Source organism: Tamandua tetradactyla, chromosome 2 (assembly GCF_023851605.1).
Source record: "Tamandua tetradactyla isolate mTamTet1 chromosome 2, mTamTet1.pri, whole genome shotgun sequence".
Classification (NCBI taxonomy): Eukaryota; Metazoa; Chordata; class Mammalia; order Pilosa; family Myrmecophagidae; genus Tamandua; species Tamandua tetradactyla.
Genome location: NC_135328.1, coordinates 19,310,506 through 19,327,133, shown reverse-complemented (window position 1 = coordinate 19,327,133; position 16,628 = coordinate 19,310,506). Strand labels below are relative to the sequence as shown.

Below are 16,628 nucleotides of genomic sequence, written 5' to 3'. Positions count from 1 at the left end.
TTCTGCATAACAGATAACCAAAAAATCTCAGCAGCATAAAACATAGTATCTGTTTCTCACTCCCACGACTGTAGATCATTCATGTTCAACTGATCAATGGACTTAGTTCCAAGCTGTGGTTGGGTCCAGGTCTGTTTTTTATACCTTTCATGTTCCTTAGACCAGCAACTATTAAAAAAATGCCCATCTTTGGGTGAAAGGCAGGAGCTCAAGAAAGCAAATCCAACTGTGCAAGCACAGTTCAAGCCTTCACTTGCATCATGTCCACTAAAATCCACCAGTCAAAGCAATACATTGGCCAAGCCCAAAGTCAAGGACAGTAGATGACAGTCCACCCATCATGAGGTCATGTTACCACTACAAGGGAATGAAGAATTGAGATGAATACTTCAATCTACTACAACATGCACACAGTGCTAAATTATATTTTGTTGTATATGTGTTTCACTTTACATTGTTATTATATGAATACATTGCAAAAGCCTTTCTTAACACACTTGTAGGATTCAGTATAATCCTCTCACTATCATGGCATCTTCAGATACTGTGAAAAATAGAGCCAAAGACTCTATTAGCTAGGTTCATTTCTTTAAGCCATGTCCCCTGGCTACGTAGACAAAAAAGACTTGTGGGAAATAGTAGAATCAGGAATGTGTATGAATAGCTTATTGACATTGTTAGTCACTTGAAAAACATGTGTGCAAAAGCCAAAGCGCTATAAGCAAGCTCTCCTACCATCATATACATTTATAGGCTCCAGCACCACTAACTGTGGACACCGTGTTATACCTGCTCCTAGCCCACCCACTTCTGCAGCGAAGATGATGTATTTTAATACTGGAGAAGATACAAGGGAAAAAAAAGTCTGTAATAGCAAAGTTAAACTCCATGATGAAGTAGGCTGATAAACCAGGAAAATCACAGCTTGCTTTAGAAAGCAGCAGGGAACTGGTCGGGAGACTTAAAGAGGAAGATTGAATAGCTGGTACAATAGCAAAGGAAGATTGCTTTTGCTGAAGACCATTTTCGAAACTTCACGGAAACATGACTGTGCCGCCAACTAGATGAAGGACTTCAGGAAGAAGCCATCCCAAGGTGGGAGGAAATTGAAAATCCCTCAGTTAGAAAATGTGGATGAAGGTGCAGGCTGATGGGACCATTATAAGCAAATGGGCAATGAGCGTTTTTGTTACCAGAAAAGCTTAGCTCTCAGCTTAATGACAGAAAATATCAGAATCAAACAGAGTTCTCACCTGGAAGCAGAGCAGGAGAAGGAGCAGTCCAGAGTACCCCAACACTGCCATCTAGGGTGAAGGTAGCCAAGGCTGACCCCCACTTTTGACTTCTGTAAGACGAGTGAGATTTTAGTCCCTCATCTGCCTTAAGCTGTGGAACCTTGAGCTATTCGTTTATCGACTCTCTGCCTCTGGCATCAGCTAATTCATAATTGGTTTAAACTATATAAATATATTAATATGTCTACCCTTCTTTTCACCTTAGAGAGAATAAGATAAAATCTGCAGATTTCATTAAGCTCTTCAGAAGAAAAGTGTCATCCCAATCCAGTATCCAGTAGTTATTCTTTTTGACATCCTGTCTCATCCAAATCAGTCTCATTACACCAGCATTTTTAATGGATGAAAATATTTTCCCATTGAGTTCTTGGTAGAGTTCCATGACCAAATGCAAATCACTGCTGCTAATATCTCAGTCTTGCTCAGCTTCCTACTATGCAGTGCCATAACGTACACTGCACTGATGGTACTGCAGCGAGGGGTGGGGCATTCTCTTTTTCACTCCAAAAGGAAAAGGTAAAATGTAATTTGAAGGGATTTCAAATTCAGGAAGAGGTCATTCCTCCTTCACTAACTATATCTGACAGGCCCACATTTCAAAGAGGGGTTCAGTTTCCAGAAGATGCTGCTTCAGCACACTCATGAGATTCTTTTTCCCGTCTGCATCAATTGTAGCTCCTGGAAATGGCATGGAGGACAACTCTGTTGAGCAAAAGCTCCTGTGTCACAATCGCAAGGATATTCAGACTCATTTTTTTGAGTGAGCTGAATGCAAACTCTTCAGTCCTGAGTTCTAGAAGTCTCATCAATTAGAATATATGAAAAAGAAACTCCAGTTTGCCTTACAGAGTGTAATGGGTCTCTTTGAATTAGATTTTCCCAAGGGGAACATTCCAGAGGCACCACCCCAATCATCTATATTTCTATATATTGAATCAGGGCAACATTATTATACGTTATAAGACAGTATTTCTAATGACATTTAAAACTGCAGCCAAGGCAGGATTCATTTCACATATGAAATACACAAAAGATATCTGGATGGATGTTTTGTAGCCCGATAAGAAAACAGAAAATTGTTATAACTATCAAAACTTTCTGTGTGTTTACTAGGCATCCATCTTACTTTGGTTAAGCCATTTGCCTATCTGTTCTATTTGGTCCTCTTACTAAGAAGTTTCCACCCCTAGGCATAAACTTCCCTCAGAGCCTAAAACCATAGCTGTGGTCCAACGTTCACCACCCACACACTTCTTTCAAGACCCACAGCCAGTCCTAACTGATAAGCTAACTATTCCCACCCCCCTTGGATACCCCCGCCCCAGACACTTTCCCTTTGCAGGTGTGATCGCATTAAACTAACCAATCCTGGACGCCCTTGGGAAATCTACGAACCTCCACCCCCAGACCACAATAAAGGCACAAGCCCACGGGTCCCTCTTGCTGCGCCTGTGTGCTCCCCACCTGCCAGTCGAGCCCCTGATGCCATCACGCTTCCCTTCATCCCTTCGTGCACTGCCCCCACCCCACCCTCAGACCTGCGAGTAACAAAACTCTCCTGCATCATGTATTATGCATTATGCGTTATGGCCTTGGTTTTCCATTGTGTCACTCCTGACTTCCACCTGGACACAAATTTTTTAAAATCCGAGTTAACTAATTCGAAACAAAAGTCACAACGACTTATGCTATGTATGTGTTGCATTAAACGGCAAGTAAACCATTTCCTAAGATCTCTTTAAATACTAAAACTGTTTTCATATGTACTCTGAGAAATGAAAGCTTATCAAATAACTTAAGGATTATGTACATCCCTGAATATTAGATAGCTAATGTTCTAGAGCCTGGCATGCTTGTCATAATGCTTCAATTCAAACTGGACCTGGAGGCGAAAAAGCCAGAACTTTGGAGTCAGTGGATCAAACCGGGGCTCATATCCCAGCTCTTGGCAAGTGACTCTTTCTCATCCAGCCTTGGTTTTATCATCTATAAAATAAGGATGACAAAGTCTTCTCATGAAATTATGAGATCACAAAGGTAAAGTGTCTGGCATGTAGAAGTCACTCAAAACAAAATCTCTAAAATAATGAAGATTTCACTATTCTTGTGCATCGCCTGAACAACTTCCTTAAGGCCTCTTTCTAAAGAACCCCAAACTATTTTTCTTAAACAAAAGGCCGCTATACATGTAGGGCAGGAGTTCCATCAAGGCAAACAGTCACAAAACTAGTGCTACCAACTGGGCACCAAAAAGTCCTTTAAAAATACCACTGTCTCTGATGGGTGAAGTTTCATTCAGTAACTAGTTTGAAGAGACACAAAATTGGAATGATTATCACCAAAAAAATAAAGAGAGAGAGGGATTGGGAGAGACTATCATCTTGGCCTCTCAAGCCCTATTTGAGCTTCCTGTAGTGCAGAGTTTAGAAGAGGAATCGGGAAATTCAAACACTCAGCTAATAATCCCAGTGGATGTTGAAAAGGCCAAGCACTTGTCACAACTGATCACTTCCTCTCCTGGCAACAACTAGCAGGAGACACCACAGGGTTCTTGTCAGACAAACAACCACTGGCAGCGACTCATCCAGTGGTAGGTAATAACCCTGGCCCAGAATTTGGTTTCTTGGGTATAGGTGGTCATATGATGCAGAAGAGAAGAACTTTACTTTTATATTTTCTAGCAAAAGGGAAAAGCCTAGGCAATATCTTGAAATGGAAAAGACAGACTAATTTCTCACTTCCTTTTCTGCACCCCATGTCCTCAGCTCCTAAAGCTACTTTTCTCCTGTGCCCAGTCCCTGTGGTTGCTCAAAGTCTCTTCATTGAAATCGCACCCGGTCCTTCCTTACCTTTCCAAATTCCTTTCTGAAGCAAAATGAATATTCCCTCTCCAAAAAGAAAATTCCCAAAAGGATATTGATTTGACAATGATCAGGGTAAAATCATGTATACTAATGTGTGATGAATGAATAGTCCAATAATTGTCAGAGTTGTTTGCATATTTAAAAGAGGATGATTAGTGTCAAAATCAATGCCTAATTATTAAATGTAGGGCACAGGTTTCAAGTAATCATAGGTTTTTTTTTTCTAAAGAAGAGAAGAATTAGGCTTTAGATAATTCTAGAGTCTGCTCCCCTAAACTGACCTGATTTTCATAGATTCCTTCTTTCCACAAATTTTGCTTCCATGGATTCTCTGCAAATTCCACACATCTTTTGTGTGCCCTCCCACCTACTCCCTACCAAAGATTCCCTTAACAATTCAGTGTCTGGCAATACAGCCAGGAAATTGGTGTGGGAGAGGGTACATTCGGGCTCGTGGGTATGTATTAGCCGGAGATGAGTACACTTTTCACCTGAATATTAATGAAACCCTTTACTACTACAGAAAATACTGACCTGGACTTAGAGTCATGCCTTTTAATATCACTACTGTCTACAAGAACAAAGCTAGATATTGGTATAGTTTGAAACATGTCAGAGTATACGGGAAAAAAAGAGGGTTTTCTGAACCTTTATAAATCAGTCACTGAGACGGTATTCCCACAGAAGCCTCCCAGTCCATTGGAGGTTGAAAGAGGTTGCACGAGCCTTCACTCCCCGCTTCTGTACAGACAACTGCCAAGAACTGTCAACACAACTGCTGTAGAAAGGAGGAAGCTCCCACTTTGGGAGGTTAAATGTCACAGCCGGAGGGAAGCGTCGCTGAGAATAGAATCTACATTTCTGACTCCCGCAATACCCTTCCCTGCAGGCCGGCCTGGGCTCCCTCCACAATGTGGGGGCATTTAGCCTACCTGTTGTGAGTACCAGAAAGCACAGATGTGCACAAGAGCACATTTTCAGTGGTGAGCACTTGGATTTGTTTTTGTTTATCTGACTCTCCAACGTGGGTTCTTAGATCAGTAGTGCTCATTTGGAATCAGGTGATAAAAAGAGCTTCAGCTTCCCTGAGTGAGCCAATTTGAAACTTGGCTTCTTCTCGCTGCCAACATTGCAGCTGGGATGAAGGGAGAATTTCGAATCCACACTGCCACTTGCTAAACTATTTGACCTTGTGCAAATAGCTCAGCTTCTCTCAAACACAATTTCCCACTCTGTAGAATGGGAATTATAACACTAATCTGATAGGGTGGTTTAAGAGGTGACAGTAATGTTCTCTCTCATTGCATTATTGCAGTAGACTCATATCTGGAGTCCCCTGACTTCTATCGTTGCCCACCTTTCATCTATTATCCGGCAGAGCAGCTAGTGTGGTTCTGTCAAAATAAAAGTCCTCTCACTCTTCTGCTCAACTCATCCCCCCCCTACCACCTGCCTTCTCATCCCATTCAGAATAAAAGCCAAAGCCTTTCATTGGTTTGGGTGATCTGCCACCCTTCATTGCCTCTCTAACTTACCCAATGCCACTCTTACCCTCTCTATTCCTGGAACATACAAGATACACTCCTCTCATAGGTGGGGACATTTCCCAGCAGTCTGGGAGATGGGATGTCTTTTAGGATTTTCACTTTTCCCTCATGGGAGGCTTTTCTTCTCTGGTACCCCAGCCTTGCAAGAACTAATTTGAATGTCAGGCAGTTTTTCTAAGTAGCAGCCACAAAGGTCTGTGCTGAGGAAAACAGTGTTCACTTTTCAACCTTCCTTTTTTTTTTTTTATTTTTTTTATTTAGCTAGAGCCTCTTCATCCCAGGGATTTAAAGCAGGATAGAAACTATAACTCATGAATCAAAACAAGACTCCCTAGCTTAGAGTTACTGTATTTGCATAACAATTTAGCAGATCCAAACAGCAGGGCAAGGGCAGGTGAAATAAATCGCCAAGGTCAGGTTGTCCGGAAGTGGGATTTGAATTCAGAACTGCCGATCCTCAGGGATTGCTCTGCCCCATGGATGCCTCGCCCACCTCCTTCTAAATGATACTGGGGCATAAAATAAAATAAATCCACTGTATGTGTGGAAACCACAGTCCTGCTCTTAACCCTCTCCTTTCCTTCTAATTCCAGATCAGCCAGATAACGCAGGAAAAGAGGAACCGACCCGCTGACCTCACTGTATAACCACATAAATCAGAGAACTTACTAGAAGCAGTGATCTGGGGAACCTACGGTCTAAAATAAGAACAGCTGTGGAGTGTGTTTGAAACTTTATAATTATCTCGACTCTCTAATTTCTTGTACAAATCATTGCTTCGCGTTGACTTTTTTTTTTTTAATTCTGAGACCCTGAAAACCTAAGGATTCTTAAAAAAGAAAAAAAAAATTGCAAAGGCCCGCATGCCGAGGAGAAGAAAGCAGAGGAGATTAAATGTGTAAATAATTCTTGCTTTAATACCTTTTAAAGCGACACATCGAAGAGAAGTTCATTAAAGTCACAGCTTCTCCGAACCCTACCCAGTGAATCCCTGGATTTCCGAGTCGGCAGGCGCGACGAGGAAGTCAGCGTTCCCTGCAGCTCAGGGTCCTCGTCCTCTCAGGTGCAGGGAATTTCGCAAACTCCTGCCCCCAGCCTCCGAGGAGGGAGGTCTTTCCAGGGGCGGCCGGGTGCGCCACGCGGGCATCTCGCCATCAGCGGGCGTTTAGCGCAGCCAAGCGACCGGCGCGCGCCAGGGCTCGGCAACCGCGAGGCGCCGGCTGAGGCGGGGAGAACTTTGGCGCTGCGAGCGGAACCCGCCTTTGCCCGCCAGTCGCGTCGCTCCTCCGAGGAAGCAAGCGGTGGCGACGCGTGGGCGGAAAGAGGCGCGAGGAAAGGGCGAGAGGAAGTAGAGAGGGAAGAAGGAAAATGAAGCGAGCGCTGGGGGAGCCCGCGAGGGAGTGGCCGACGGTAGAGCGGCGCGGATTCGGCCGCCGTTTCCCCGCACCACGGCCGTGAACGCCCTCTCCAGCGCGGCCGCAGGGAAATCGATGGGTTTCGTCTAGGCGGACGAGGAAGCGGAAAGAATCCAAGTGAGCGCGCTGTCTCCTCTGGCGCCGCGGCCCCTTTGGAACTCCGGCTGCTCCTCGGTCCAGCCCCCTCGCCGGGCCGGACGCAGTGGCCGAGGCGCCCTGCAGATGGGGCGGGCAGGGGACAGGCGCCCAAGCCGCGGGTGACAGGCGTCGGCCCGCCCGCCTGCCCGACTCCGCGCAGGGACCGGGCGGGCAGAGGATGCGAGGCCGGGGGACGTCGAAGAGGGATCGGAGGCTGCCGAGGGCGCGCTAGGCTCCAACTTGGATGGCCGGGAGACCGCTCCAGCTCTTGGCACCACTGCTCCGCTGCGAGTGAGCTGCGCGCGGGACCTGGGGGGGCGGAGACCCCAGGCGGCGGCTGCCCAGGGGCGAGCCGGGCGCGGGAGAGGGGGCGCGCTTTCTCCCTGCGGGTCTCAGTAATGAGGAGACTGAGTTTGTGGTGGCTGCTGAGCAGGGTCTGTTTGCTGTTACCGCCGCCCTGCGCCCTGGTGCTGGCCGGGGTGCCCGGCTCCTCCTCGCACCCGCAGCCCTGCCAGATCCTCAAGCGCATCGGGCACGCGGTGAGAGTGGGCGCGGTGCACCTGCAGCCCTGGACCACGGGCCCCCGCGCGGTCAGCCGCGCTCCGGACCGCAGCCGAGCAAGCGCCCAGCGTGATGAACCGGGACCAGGGACTTGGCGGCCCCCGGCGCCCTCGCCGGGCGCACGCTGGCTGGGGAGCGCCCTGCATGGCCGCGGGCCGCCGGGCGTCGGCAGGTCTTGGGAGGGCGCCGGGGCCGAGACCCTTTGGCCTCGAGACGCCCTCCTCTTCGCCGTGGACAACCTGAACCGCGTGGAGGGGCTGCTGCCCTACAACCTGTCTCTGGAAGTCGTGATGGCCATCGAGGCGGGCCTGGGCGATCTGCCGCTCTTGCCCTTCTCCTCCCCTAGCTCGCCGTGGAGCAGCGACCCATTCTCCTTTCTGCAGAGCGTGTGCCACACCGTGGTGGTGCAAGGAGTATCAGCGCTGCTCGCCTTCCCCCAGAGCCAGGGGGAGATGCTGGAGCTCGACTTGGTCAGCTCTGTTCTGCACATCCCGGTGATCAGCATCGTGCGCCGCGAGTTTCCGCGGGACAGTCAGGTGAGAGCCGGCTGGCGCGGGTGGTGCTGTAGGGGCACGCGGCGCTGGGGGCCGGGGCCGAGCCGGGAGGGAGCAGAGGGAACAGAGTAGAGTGCAGAGGAACTTTACAACTTTGACAGTGCAAGGATCGGACCGTAGCGGGTGTGGGAGGTGGGAGGACCTCGGGAGAAGGAAGGAAAAAAAAAAAAAGGTTAAACAAAAAACCTTTTAAGCGCAGCTGGAAGCATAATGGGAGGTGGGGGTGGGGGTCGCGCAAGGGAAGAAGGAAGCGGAGAGAGTAAGTGGAAAATTTTTCCATGATTTGACCAACTGGGCAAAATCTAGGGGAAGTCCCTGAAACTAGTAGGAGTCGGGTTTCAGGAACGTGGAATGTGAATGGCTCAGCGCCTGGCTGGGGAGAGGGTCGAGGGAGACGGGAGGGGGGGTTCCTGACTCTCGGTTGGTCTTACTGTCCCCCGAGGTGGCGGGAAGGACAGCCTCTGCTCTCTTTCACTTCTGTAGAAGATGTAAGGGTGATGGTGTAAGGAAGAAAGCACATCTCTCATTTCCTTTGAATAAATAGAAAATCTGTAATTAGTAGGAAAGCAATAGATCAAGAGGAGCAGTTAATTCATCTTCTGAATTGGAATGTATTAGAAATACCATCAGATAACATAAAAATGGAGAGGGGAACTCTTTGGGGGATTAGTTCTTTGTCCCCACCTTCTTTTTAAGTGCTAGGGGCTTAGATGATGATTTGCAGTGGCTGTGTTCTGCCCAGTTCTGCTTCTAGTGTCTATGAATAAAGGGAGCAGAATCTAATGATTCAGTTTATTATAGGTTTAAAAATCTGATCTAGTTTCAATAAAAGAAGGTATTCGTGAACTTTATTGACAAGCAACGATGGGATAAATGTTTAGGGGAAGAACAGAATCCTTCTAGCAATTTTGTGGAGTTATAATATCAAGCCTTATTTTGCCTTGCACAAAGTACTTATGAGGCAAATAGGTAACTGGCATAGGCCCATTTTAAAGATTGACAAACTAAGGTAAGTTCTGGGGCTTGGTCAGCATTGGTCAGTGTGTTAACAAGAGTCCAGACTCTGGGGGATTTTCACTCTACCCCTTTAGCCAGATAAATATTTCTAATCTCTTTCCTTCTTTTAATATATAGACAGATAAAAACTGAAATGAGTAAGTACATTATATAAGTGAAAGGTTTGATAGCATCTATGCATAAAATATCAAGGGAGAGCTAAAGATTTCTTTTTCTAAAAAAATGAATCTTAGATTTTTAACCTTGGGGAAGATGGATACAGGTTACTTTCAGCAGTTGCCCAGAAGATTCCTATTTAATGCTCAACTAGAGAGATTTGATCTACAGAGTGCAGGCTAATTAACTTTTTCTAAAATATTTCCGTCACCTGAATCTGAATGACTGTAGGCAGCAGATGGGAAGGCAAGGAAAACACAGGTGCACAATGCTGCCAATGGCCAAAGTGTTATAAACATGAAATTACATCCATAGGGTGCATCATTATTAATCTATATGCAGAATCAGATCTAACAAAATGCAGGAGTCAGCATACGTTGCTCCTCATCACTGCTCCGTTATTACCTAATACTTCATAAGTTGCCAATAATATTCACGGTCTCCAGACTCCTTTCCATTTGCAGATTGTTTGGCACGAGTCTTAAATGGCAAGAATTTTCCCCACAATTATTGTTCTTTGCTTAGAAGGGAAATTGTCTGTGTGCCATGATGGGTGTGTGCAATCTTATGGCACCTCACCACAAAGAGCCGGAGAAACCACAAAGCAACATCTAAAATCAGTAGACTTCAGAGTTTTAAAACCGATGAGAGAGCAAAGAGTCCCCCAGGAACAACAAACCTTACAAGCCAACAATAAACTAAATACTCCGCCAAGCACATGTCCTTCTGTGTTCAATTCATAAACATATTTCAAATCCCCATTGTCACTTTAATTTTTCATGGTACACATCTTGCAAGGGAGAGATTGGGGTATTAACTCAGATCTAGTTTGCCCAACTGAGGGCATTTTCTTTCACATCTCTCTTTGTATTTTAAATTCAAACATTCTAACTTGTCTTGCATTTAAATATCTTTCTGTAACATTCGATGTTAAGGAAGCCCCAGCTCAATGCCGAGTCACTGTGATATGTAATTATGGGGCTATGACTATAATCTGCTTTTAGCAACAATAATAGCTTTTCTTTCTCTTGCTTCTCTGGAGAAATGGACCTTTATCTCATACTGTGATGTGATTTTTTTTTTTTTTTAGCTTTCTGAGTATAAAAGTATGTCCGTCATTTCACACATTAAATAAACTTGATTTAACTGGCTTCATTTTGTTACTGTCTTCGCTGGAGTCTGCTAACTGATGACCTAATACATTAATTGTGCCAGTACCTAATGAAGGATTCTAGAAGAAAGTGGACTTGTTCACACAATAAAGTAAAGTAAAGATTAGGTCTCTCATTCAGAAAATTCAAAATTGTTTTTAGAACAGGAGCAGCAACAGTTGTTTCCTCTCCCTTTTGTTAGGGCTGCTGATGGTTTCCACATGAAGCCTTTCATGGATAAGTAATAGTGTTGATAACATCCTGCCATGTCTCTTGGATGGAAGGAGGTACCAACAAGATAATCAAACCATTAAGAAAAGGATAAGGGTTTTATTTTGATGCGCTAATATTCAAAATATAGGATCACAGAAACATATTAGTGAAGAACCAATTTCCTTCAGATAGGGGAAATCCATAAAAAAGAAAATAAGTTTATTCACCTTTGGAAATCACATGCAAATTATCACTCTGTAACAAAAGGTAGATATTACAATATTACATTTAGAATATAGTCTAATACCTACATCCAAAAATTTCTTACTTCGCCACCAAACTCAAACCCCACTTGAGGCTCACTCACCCATTTTTTTTTTAATACACATTTTCTTAGTCCTAAACTCTATTTCCATGACCTTCAAATAATGATGCCACATATAAACCCAGTTCCATTTACAATTGTTACATTAAATGTACAGTTCTTGATTTCTCTTCCCCTCCCCATACTACCTTTTCTTCCACAGGTTTTATGTAATTTCTCCAAAGTTAATTCCTAACAATTGACCTGCTGAAGTAGTGACAAATACATATCTGTTTTTTTCTAAACTTTATTGCTCATGTTAATTCTATATCGGTTTTATTCACCATGGTAAATGGCTTAATTCCACTGTCTTAAATTCAAAAGTTGAAAAAGTTGAAAGCATTCAACTCTCATTGAATGTTCCAGCCACAACTTTGCCTATTTCGTGAGACAACTATGCTAACTGAATAAGATATGTTTATTCCCATGCAAATATAAGTGTTTTATGTGGTCCTTGTTCTCTAAAAATATAGGGCTAAGGAGTGAAGCCTATTTATTAGAATTTAACTAGTGAGACACCTCTTTTGCATGCCATAAGAGACAGGATGATGCTACTGCTACATATGTTAAGTGCCTCAGGAGGGGACAAGTAAAGGACATTTGTTTTTAAAACAGGGGCTGTCTACTGTGTTGGCTTCCCTTGACTTGCTCTATGCAAATCACAGCTCTCTCTCTCCTCTCTGGGGAAATGCATTCTTCTGCAATTCATGATGAATGGCTGATGGTAGCACCTAATTATTGCTGACTTGAAGATAAATGATTTCAAATTAAATGTCAAGTGATGCAAAACTTTTCTTAGCAGTGATCTTTTACAAGTTCCTCTTGAAGAACTGCATCGGGTTAATTTTAAAGGTTTTTCTTTGTAGGGGGAAGTTTGTTGACAGTATTTTGTTTATTTCCTAAATATATAGAGAAGAGGAGGACACCATTCATTGGACAATCTGTCTCACCCACTTTTCTTTGTGCTTGCCACAGGATAGTCATGCAATGCCTAGAGAATGTATTTGTTCTCCATCTTTCTTGACCATTATGTCTCAGAGTTAACCTGTGATTGAATCAGCTGAGTAAAGTAACTGAAACATCTGAAGACCAATTTCAATGACTAATTCCTAAATATTTTTTTCCATAGGCACCATGGATTTGGGGCTGTTGAATTTTATTCCATGTGTCCCCCTAGCCAAATCCCAACCAGTTTGGATAAAAGAGCACAATGTAATGAAAAACATGTAAAAGAGTAGTTAGAAGACTCCAGGTCTGCCTCTGCCAATTACTGGCTCTGTAATCCTAGGCTAGTGACCATATCTCTGAGCTTCTATGCCTATCAGTCAAAAGAGAGTACCTGCTTATCTGGCAAAGCTGTTTCGAGAATCAAATGACATAGCAGGTAGAACTTGGAAAAAGTATCATGTTAGCTAAATTATCAGTGGACAGGGTTGGGCATAATCTGACAAGAATCATCCAAGTCCTAATTCTCCATTGGTGGTTGTTCTAGTTTGCTAGCTGCTGGAATACAAATATACCAGAAACGTAACAGCTTTAAAAGAGGAAATTTAATAAGTTGCTAGTTTACAGTTTTAAGGCCATGGAAATGTCCAAATTAAGGCACCAACAAGAGGTCACCTTCACTCAAGAAAGGCTGATGAAGTTCAGGTTCTCTCTCTCAACTGAAAAGTCATATGGCAAACAAGGAGACGTCTTCTAGATTCCTCTCCAGGAATGCTTCATGAAGCTCCCCCAGGGGCATTCTCCTTCATCTCCAAAGGTCGCTGGCTGGTGGACTCTGTAGTTCTCATGCTGTCTTCTCATTCTCGCGACTCTGCTCTGCTGCTCTCCTGTGGTTCTGGAGCTTTTTCCAAATGCTTCTTCTTTTAAAGAATTCCAGCAAAGTAATCAAGACCCACCTGGCATGGGTGGAGTCACATCTCCTTCTATTCAAAAGTTCATACCCACAATTGGTGAGTCACAACTCCGTGGAGATAACCTAATCAAGTTTCCAACCTTTAGTACTGAATAGGGATTAGAAGAAATGGTTGCTCACACAAGATTGATTAGGATTAAAACATGGCTTTTCTAGAGTACATAAATCCTTTCAAACCAGCACAGTGGTTAAATAATGAAAATGAGACATGATTCACCATGTAATGTGTCCTCAGTGGCATGTGCCAAAGGCAACTCTTTACCTATGGTAGATCTAACACAGGGTCTAGAGTCTTAGGCACTGCCCTGGAAATAACAGTAAGATGCTCAAGGCATTGAAGAAAAGTTGGTCCCTCATGTTGGTCATAGGTTTCTTCTATAGACTAACTTTTATTTGATCATGCATGAGACTCTGGCTACACAGAGTCTACCTCCCCACACTTACCAACTGTGTTACTAAGCACACTGTTTGGCCCTCTGACATTTTGTTTTTCACCCCAAGTCTTTCTTGATGAGGGACGCAGTGTGCCACCCCGGGCCCCTTATCTTGTTGATGACAGACAACAGTTTGCAAACCAGCTCCTTTGTGTACCACTTTCCTAGAAAACTGTGTGTGGCTCTCATAGCACAAGGTATTGCACGATTTAGTGGTACCACTAAACATTGAGATAAGAAATTTCATTGTTTTCTCTTGCCGACTCTAGTCCCTCCCCTCACCTACACAAAAGAAAAAGAAAAAAAGAGACTGTACAGCACCAGAATTATGATGCTGAATCAGTAAAACTAGGCAAGAGGGTAGAAGAGCATCTCTTAGCATTTGCCACACTGCTTTTTGAGTAAATACGCAAATAACAAAATACTGGAAAGCTTTGAGCCACTCAGTTCACGTTCTCTGATCTTTCTTTTCTGGGATGAGGGGGGAAAAGAGCACTGGGAGAAAAAAAGATCGAACAAGAACCAAGCCAGCTTACTCCCCCTCCCTCCCTTCTTCCAATCTGATCCCTCAGCCAAAGTCTCAGATCTCTGTCTACATGCATAAGCTCTGGGTACTTTCAGATAAGACTGTCAACTGTGCATGGGGGAGCAGATCAATCACAGTGACCTAGGGCTGGTATTGTGTCAGCAGGAATAAACCCTGGCACTTAAAGTCTGGGATCGAGTGTGGGTTTGTCTAGTGATGAAAGTGAGTGTTCTAGGGTTGCAGTGATAAACAGCTAAGCAGGGCTGCTCCCTATTTAGTCAGACCCAATTATGCTCATCATTATTCATTCGAGACATAGATTTAGCAAAAATTTTAATCATATGTGTTTTGGGTGAATTTGTTCTTTTCAAGACCTCTCACAGATGTGCTCATATAATCCTCCAAACAGCTCCATGAGGTAGACAACAGTGTATGGATAATGTATACAGAAGTAGAAAGTGCCATGCATTGTAGAAAGTAAGAAGTCAGAAAGAACAAAGACTAATAGTTCCTTCTTCTAATTTGGTGTGTATGTCAGCCTGCAACCCCTAAGCAGGCCTAATCCATCACTGCTTTTGTATCTCCCAGAGAAAATACTGAGAGAAATATCTGCTTCCGATTTGATTTTTCTTAAAATAATATTACCCACTAAATGTCTTAACAATGGGGACTTAATTAAATGCATCACTATATATCTTTACAAGGAAATACTATGTACCCATTCAAAGTGAAAATATATTTATTGACTTGGAAAAGTAGGAAAAAAAATTTTACAAACATGTGTAAAGTGCACCCTCATTTCTGTGAAATATGAAGTCTGGAAATTTATTTATAAAATGTAGACAACAGGCGGTGCAATGGTGGCTCAGGGGCAGAGTTCTCGCTTGCCATGCCGGAGACCCAGGTTCAATTCCAGGTGCCTGCCCATGCAAAAAAAAAAAAAAAAATGTTAACAACATAACTAGATGATAGGAGTCTAGATTTTTTTTTCCCTTTCCATGCTTCTATTCTTCCAAATTATGTTTTGCTTATATAGTTAAAAACCACAAAAGAAAAAAGGTAAATTACCTTCATATTTCCTCACTTATGCTTCAGTGAGAAAACATAGATGTCAGGAAAAGTAAATTGCCTTTATTTGAGTATGTTTAACTGTATTGAAGCCCTTTCACATCTAACTTTTCATTTTGTCCTCACTCTTACTTTGTGAGGGGAGCAGAACAAATATTACTAATTACTCAGTATTACTAGTGAGAACCATTGATAACGTATAGATGAAAGTCATATGTTAGGAGTTAAGAAATTATGTTCTTGAGAAGCACAGACCTTTGCCACAACATTCTAGACATCTCATCTTGGGAAATATCCCAAGGGCTTCATGCCTTAATTTCTTGATCCTTAACATGTGAGTATCTCATAAAGCTGGGGTGGGGATACATCATGAATGCAAAGTATGCATTTTCTTATGATGATAATGATTATTGCTTTAGCATGAAGAATTGACAAGGCAAGGTTAATAAAAATGAATCAGGAATAGAACTTAAGTATTCTTTATGCATTTCCAATATCTTTATAATATTTAGCCCTAAGAGGTTCTGCTCCAGTGAAATAACTCTGAGAAAAGCAAAGAAATCTGCTGTTTTGGAACCTTACTTAGAGTCCTGCTTCACTGAAGTACATGTTCTCTCTCTACATGCTGTTAAGTTGGTTGGCAGTGGAGTGAGCTTTGAGGTCCAGCTACAGCTGTTTGCTCCTTTGTGTGGATACAGGATGCCTGAAACACATTACAGCAGAGCTTAAGACAGATATTGTGGTTGTATTAATTTAGCTGCGTTAGCAAGGAATTCACAAGTCTTGCAATTCCTAATTCTGAATCTTGACAACTTCCATCTGGGCAAATAAAAAAAGGAAGTGACAGAAGAGATGAGACCAGAGGTGTGGGTTGATGGAAGAGCTAAGGTAGGCTGTCTAAGGGACCCCAAAGATCTCTATGCCCCAGTCCCCAGAACCTGTGAATATGTTAACTTTATATGGAAACAGGGCTTTGCAGATGTGATTGAGGACCTGGAGATGGGGCAGGTAACCTTGATTATATAGGTGGGTCAGATCATTCACAACAGTCCTTGCAGGGATATAGGAGGGTCAGAGCTGGAGTGGAATTGGATGTGATGATAGAAACTGAGATTAAAATGACACATTTTGAAGATGGAGGAAGGGACCATAAGCCAAGGAATACAGGTATCCATTAGATGCTACGAAAGGCAAGTAATGGCTTCTCTTATCACAGCCTCGGAAGGAACCAGCCCTGCCAACACCATGAATTTGGTCCAGTGAAACTGATTTTGAACATCTGACTTCCAGATGCAATAGAATAAATTTGCGTTGTTTGAAGCCACTAAGTTTGTGGTAATTTGTTACATCAGCAGTAGGAAACTAATACAGTTTCCCACACAGTCTTATACATAAAGGAGGCAATAA

At 43.4% G+C, this 16,628-nt stretch overlaps 1 protein-coding gene and 1 long non-coding RNA gene across 2 annotated transcripts in view; one reads left to right on the top strand and one right to left on the bottom strand.

Annotated features, from left to right (window-relative positions):
- LOC143659163 (uncharacterized) overlaps positions 1-2,820 on the bottom strand; it is a 29,655-nt gene extending 26,835 nt beyond the window's left edge. Inside the window, exons 1-2 of the long non-coding RNA XR_013163443.1 lie at positions 2,760-2,820; positions 1,254-1,345 (exon numbers count right to left, since the gene is read on the bottom strand). This is a non-coding gene — a long non-coding RNA (uncharacterized LOC143659163). The remainder of the gene's footprint in view (positions 1-1,253; positions 1,346-2,759) is intronic.
- Positions 2,821-7,575: 4,755 nt separating this feature from the next.
- GRIN3A (glutamate ionotropic receptor NMDA type subunit 3A) overlaps positions 7,576-16,628 on the top strand; it is a 165,745-nt gene continuing 156,692 nt past the window's right edge. The window contains exon 1 of the mRNA XM_077140632.1: positions 7,576-8,356. Coding sequence (XP_076996747.1) covers positions 7,658-8,356 — 699 coding nt within the window. The 5' untranslated portion in view covers positions 7,576-7,657. The remainder of the gene's footprint in view (positions 8,357-16,628) is intronic.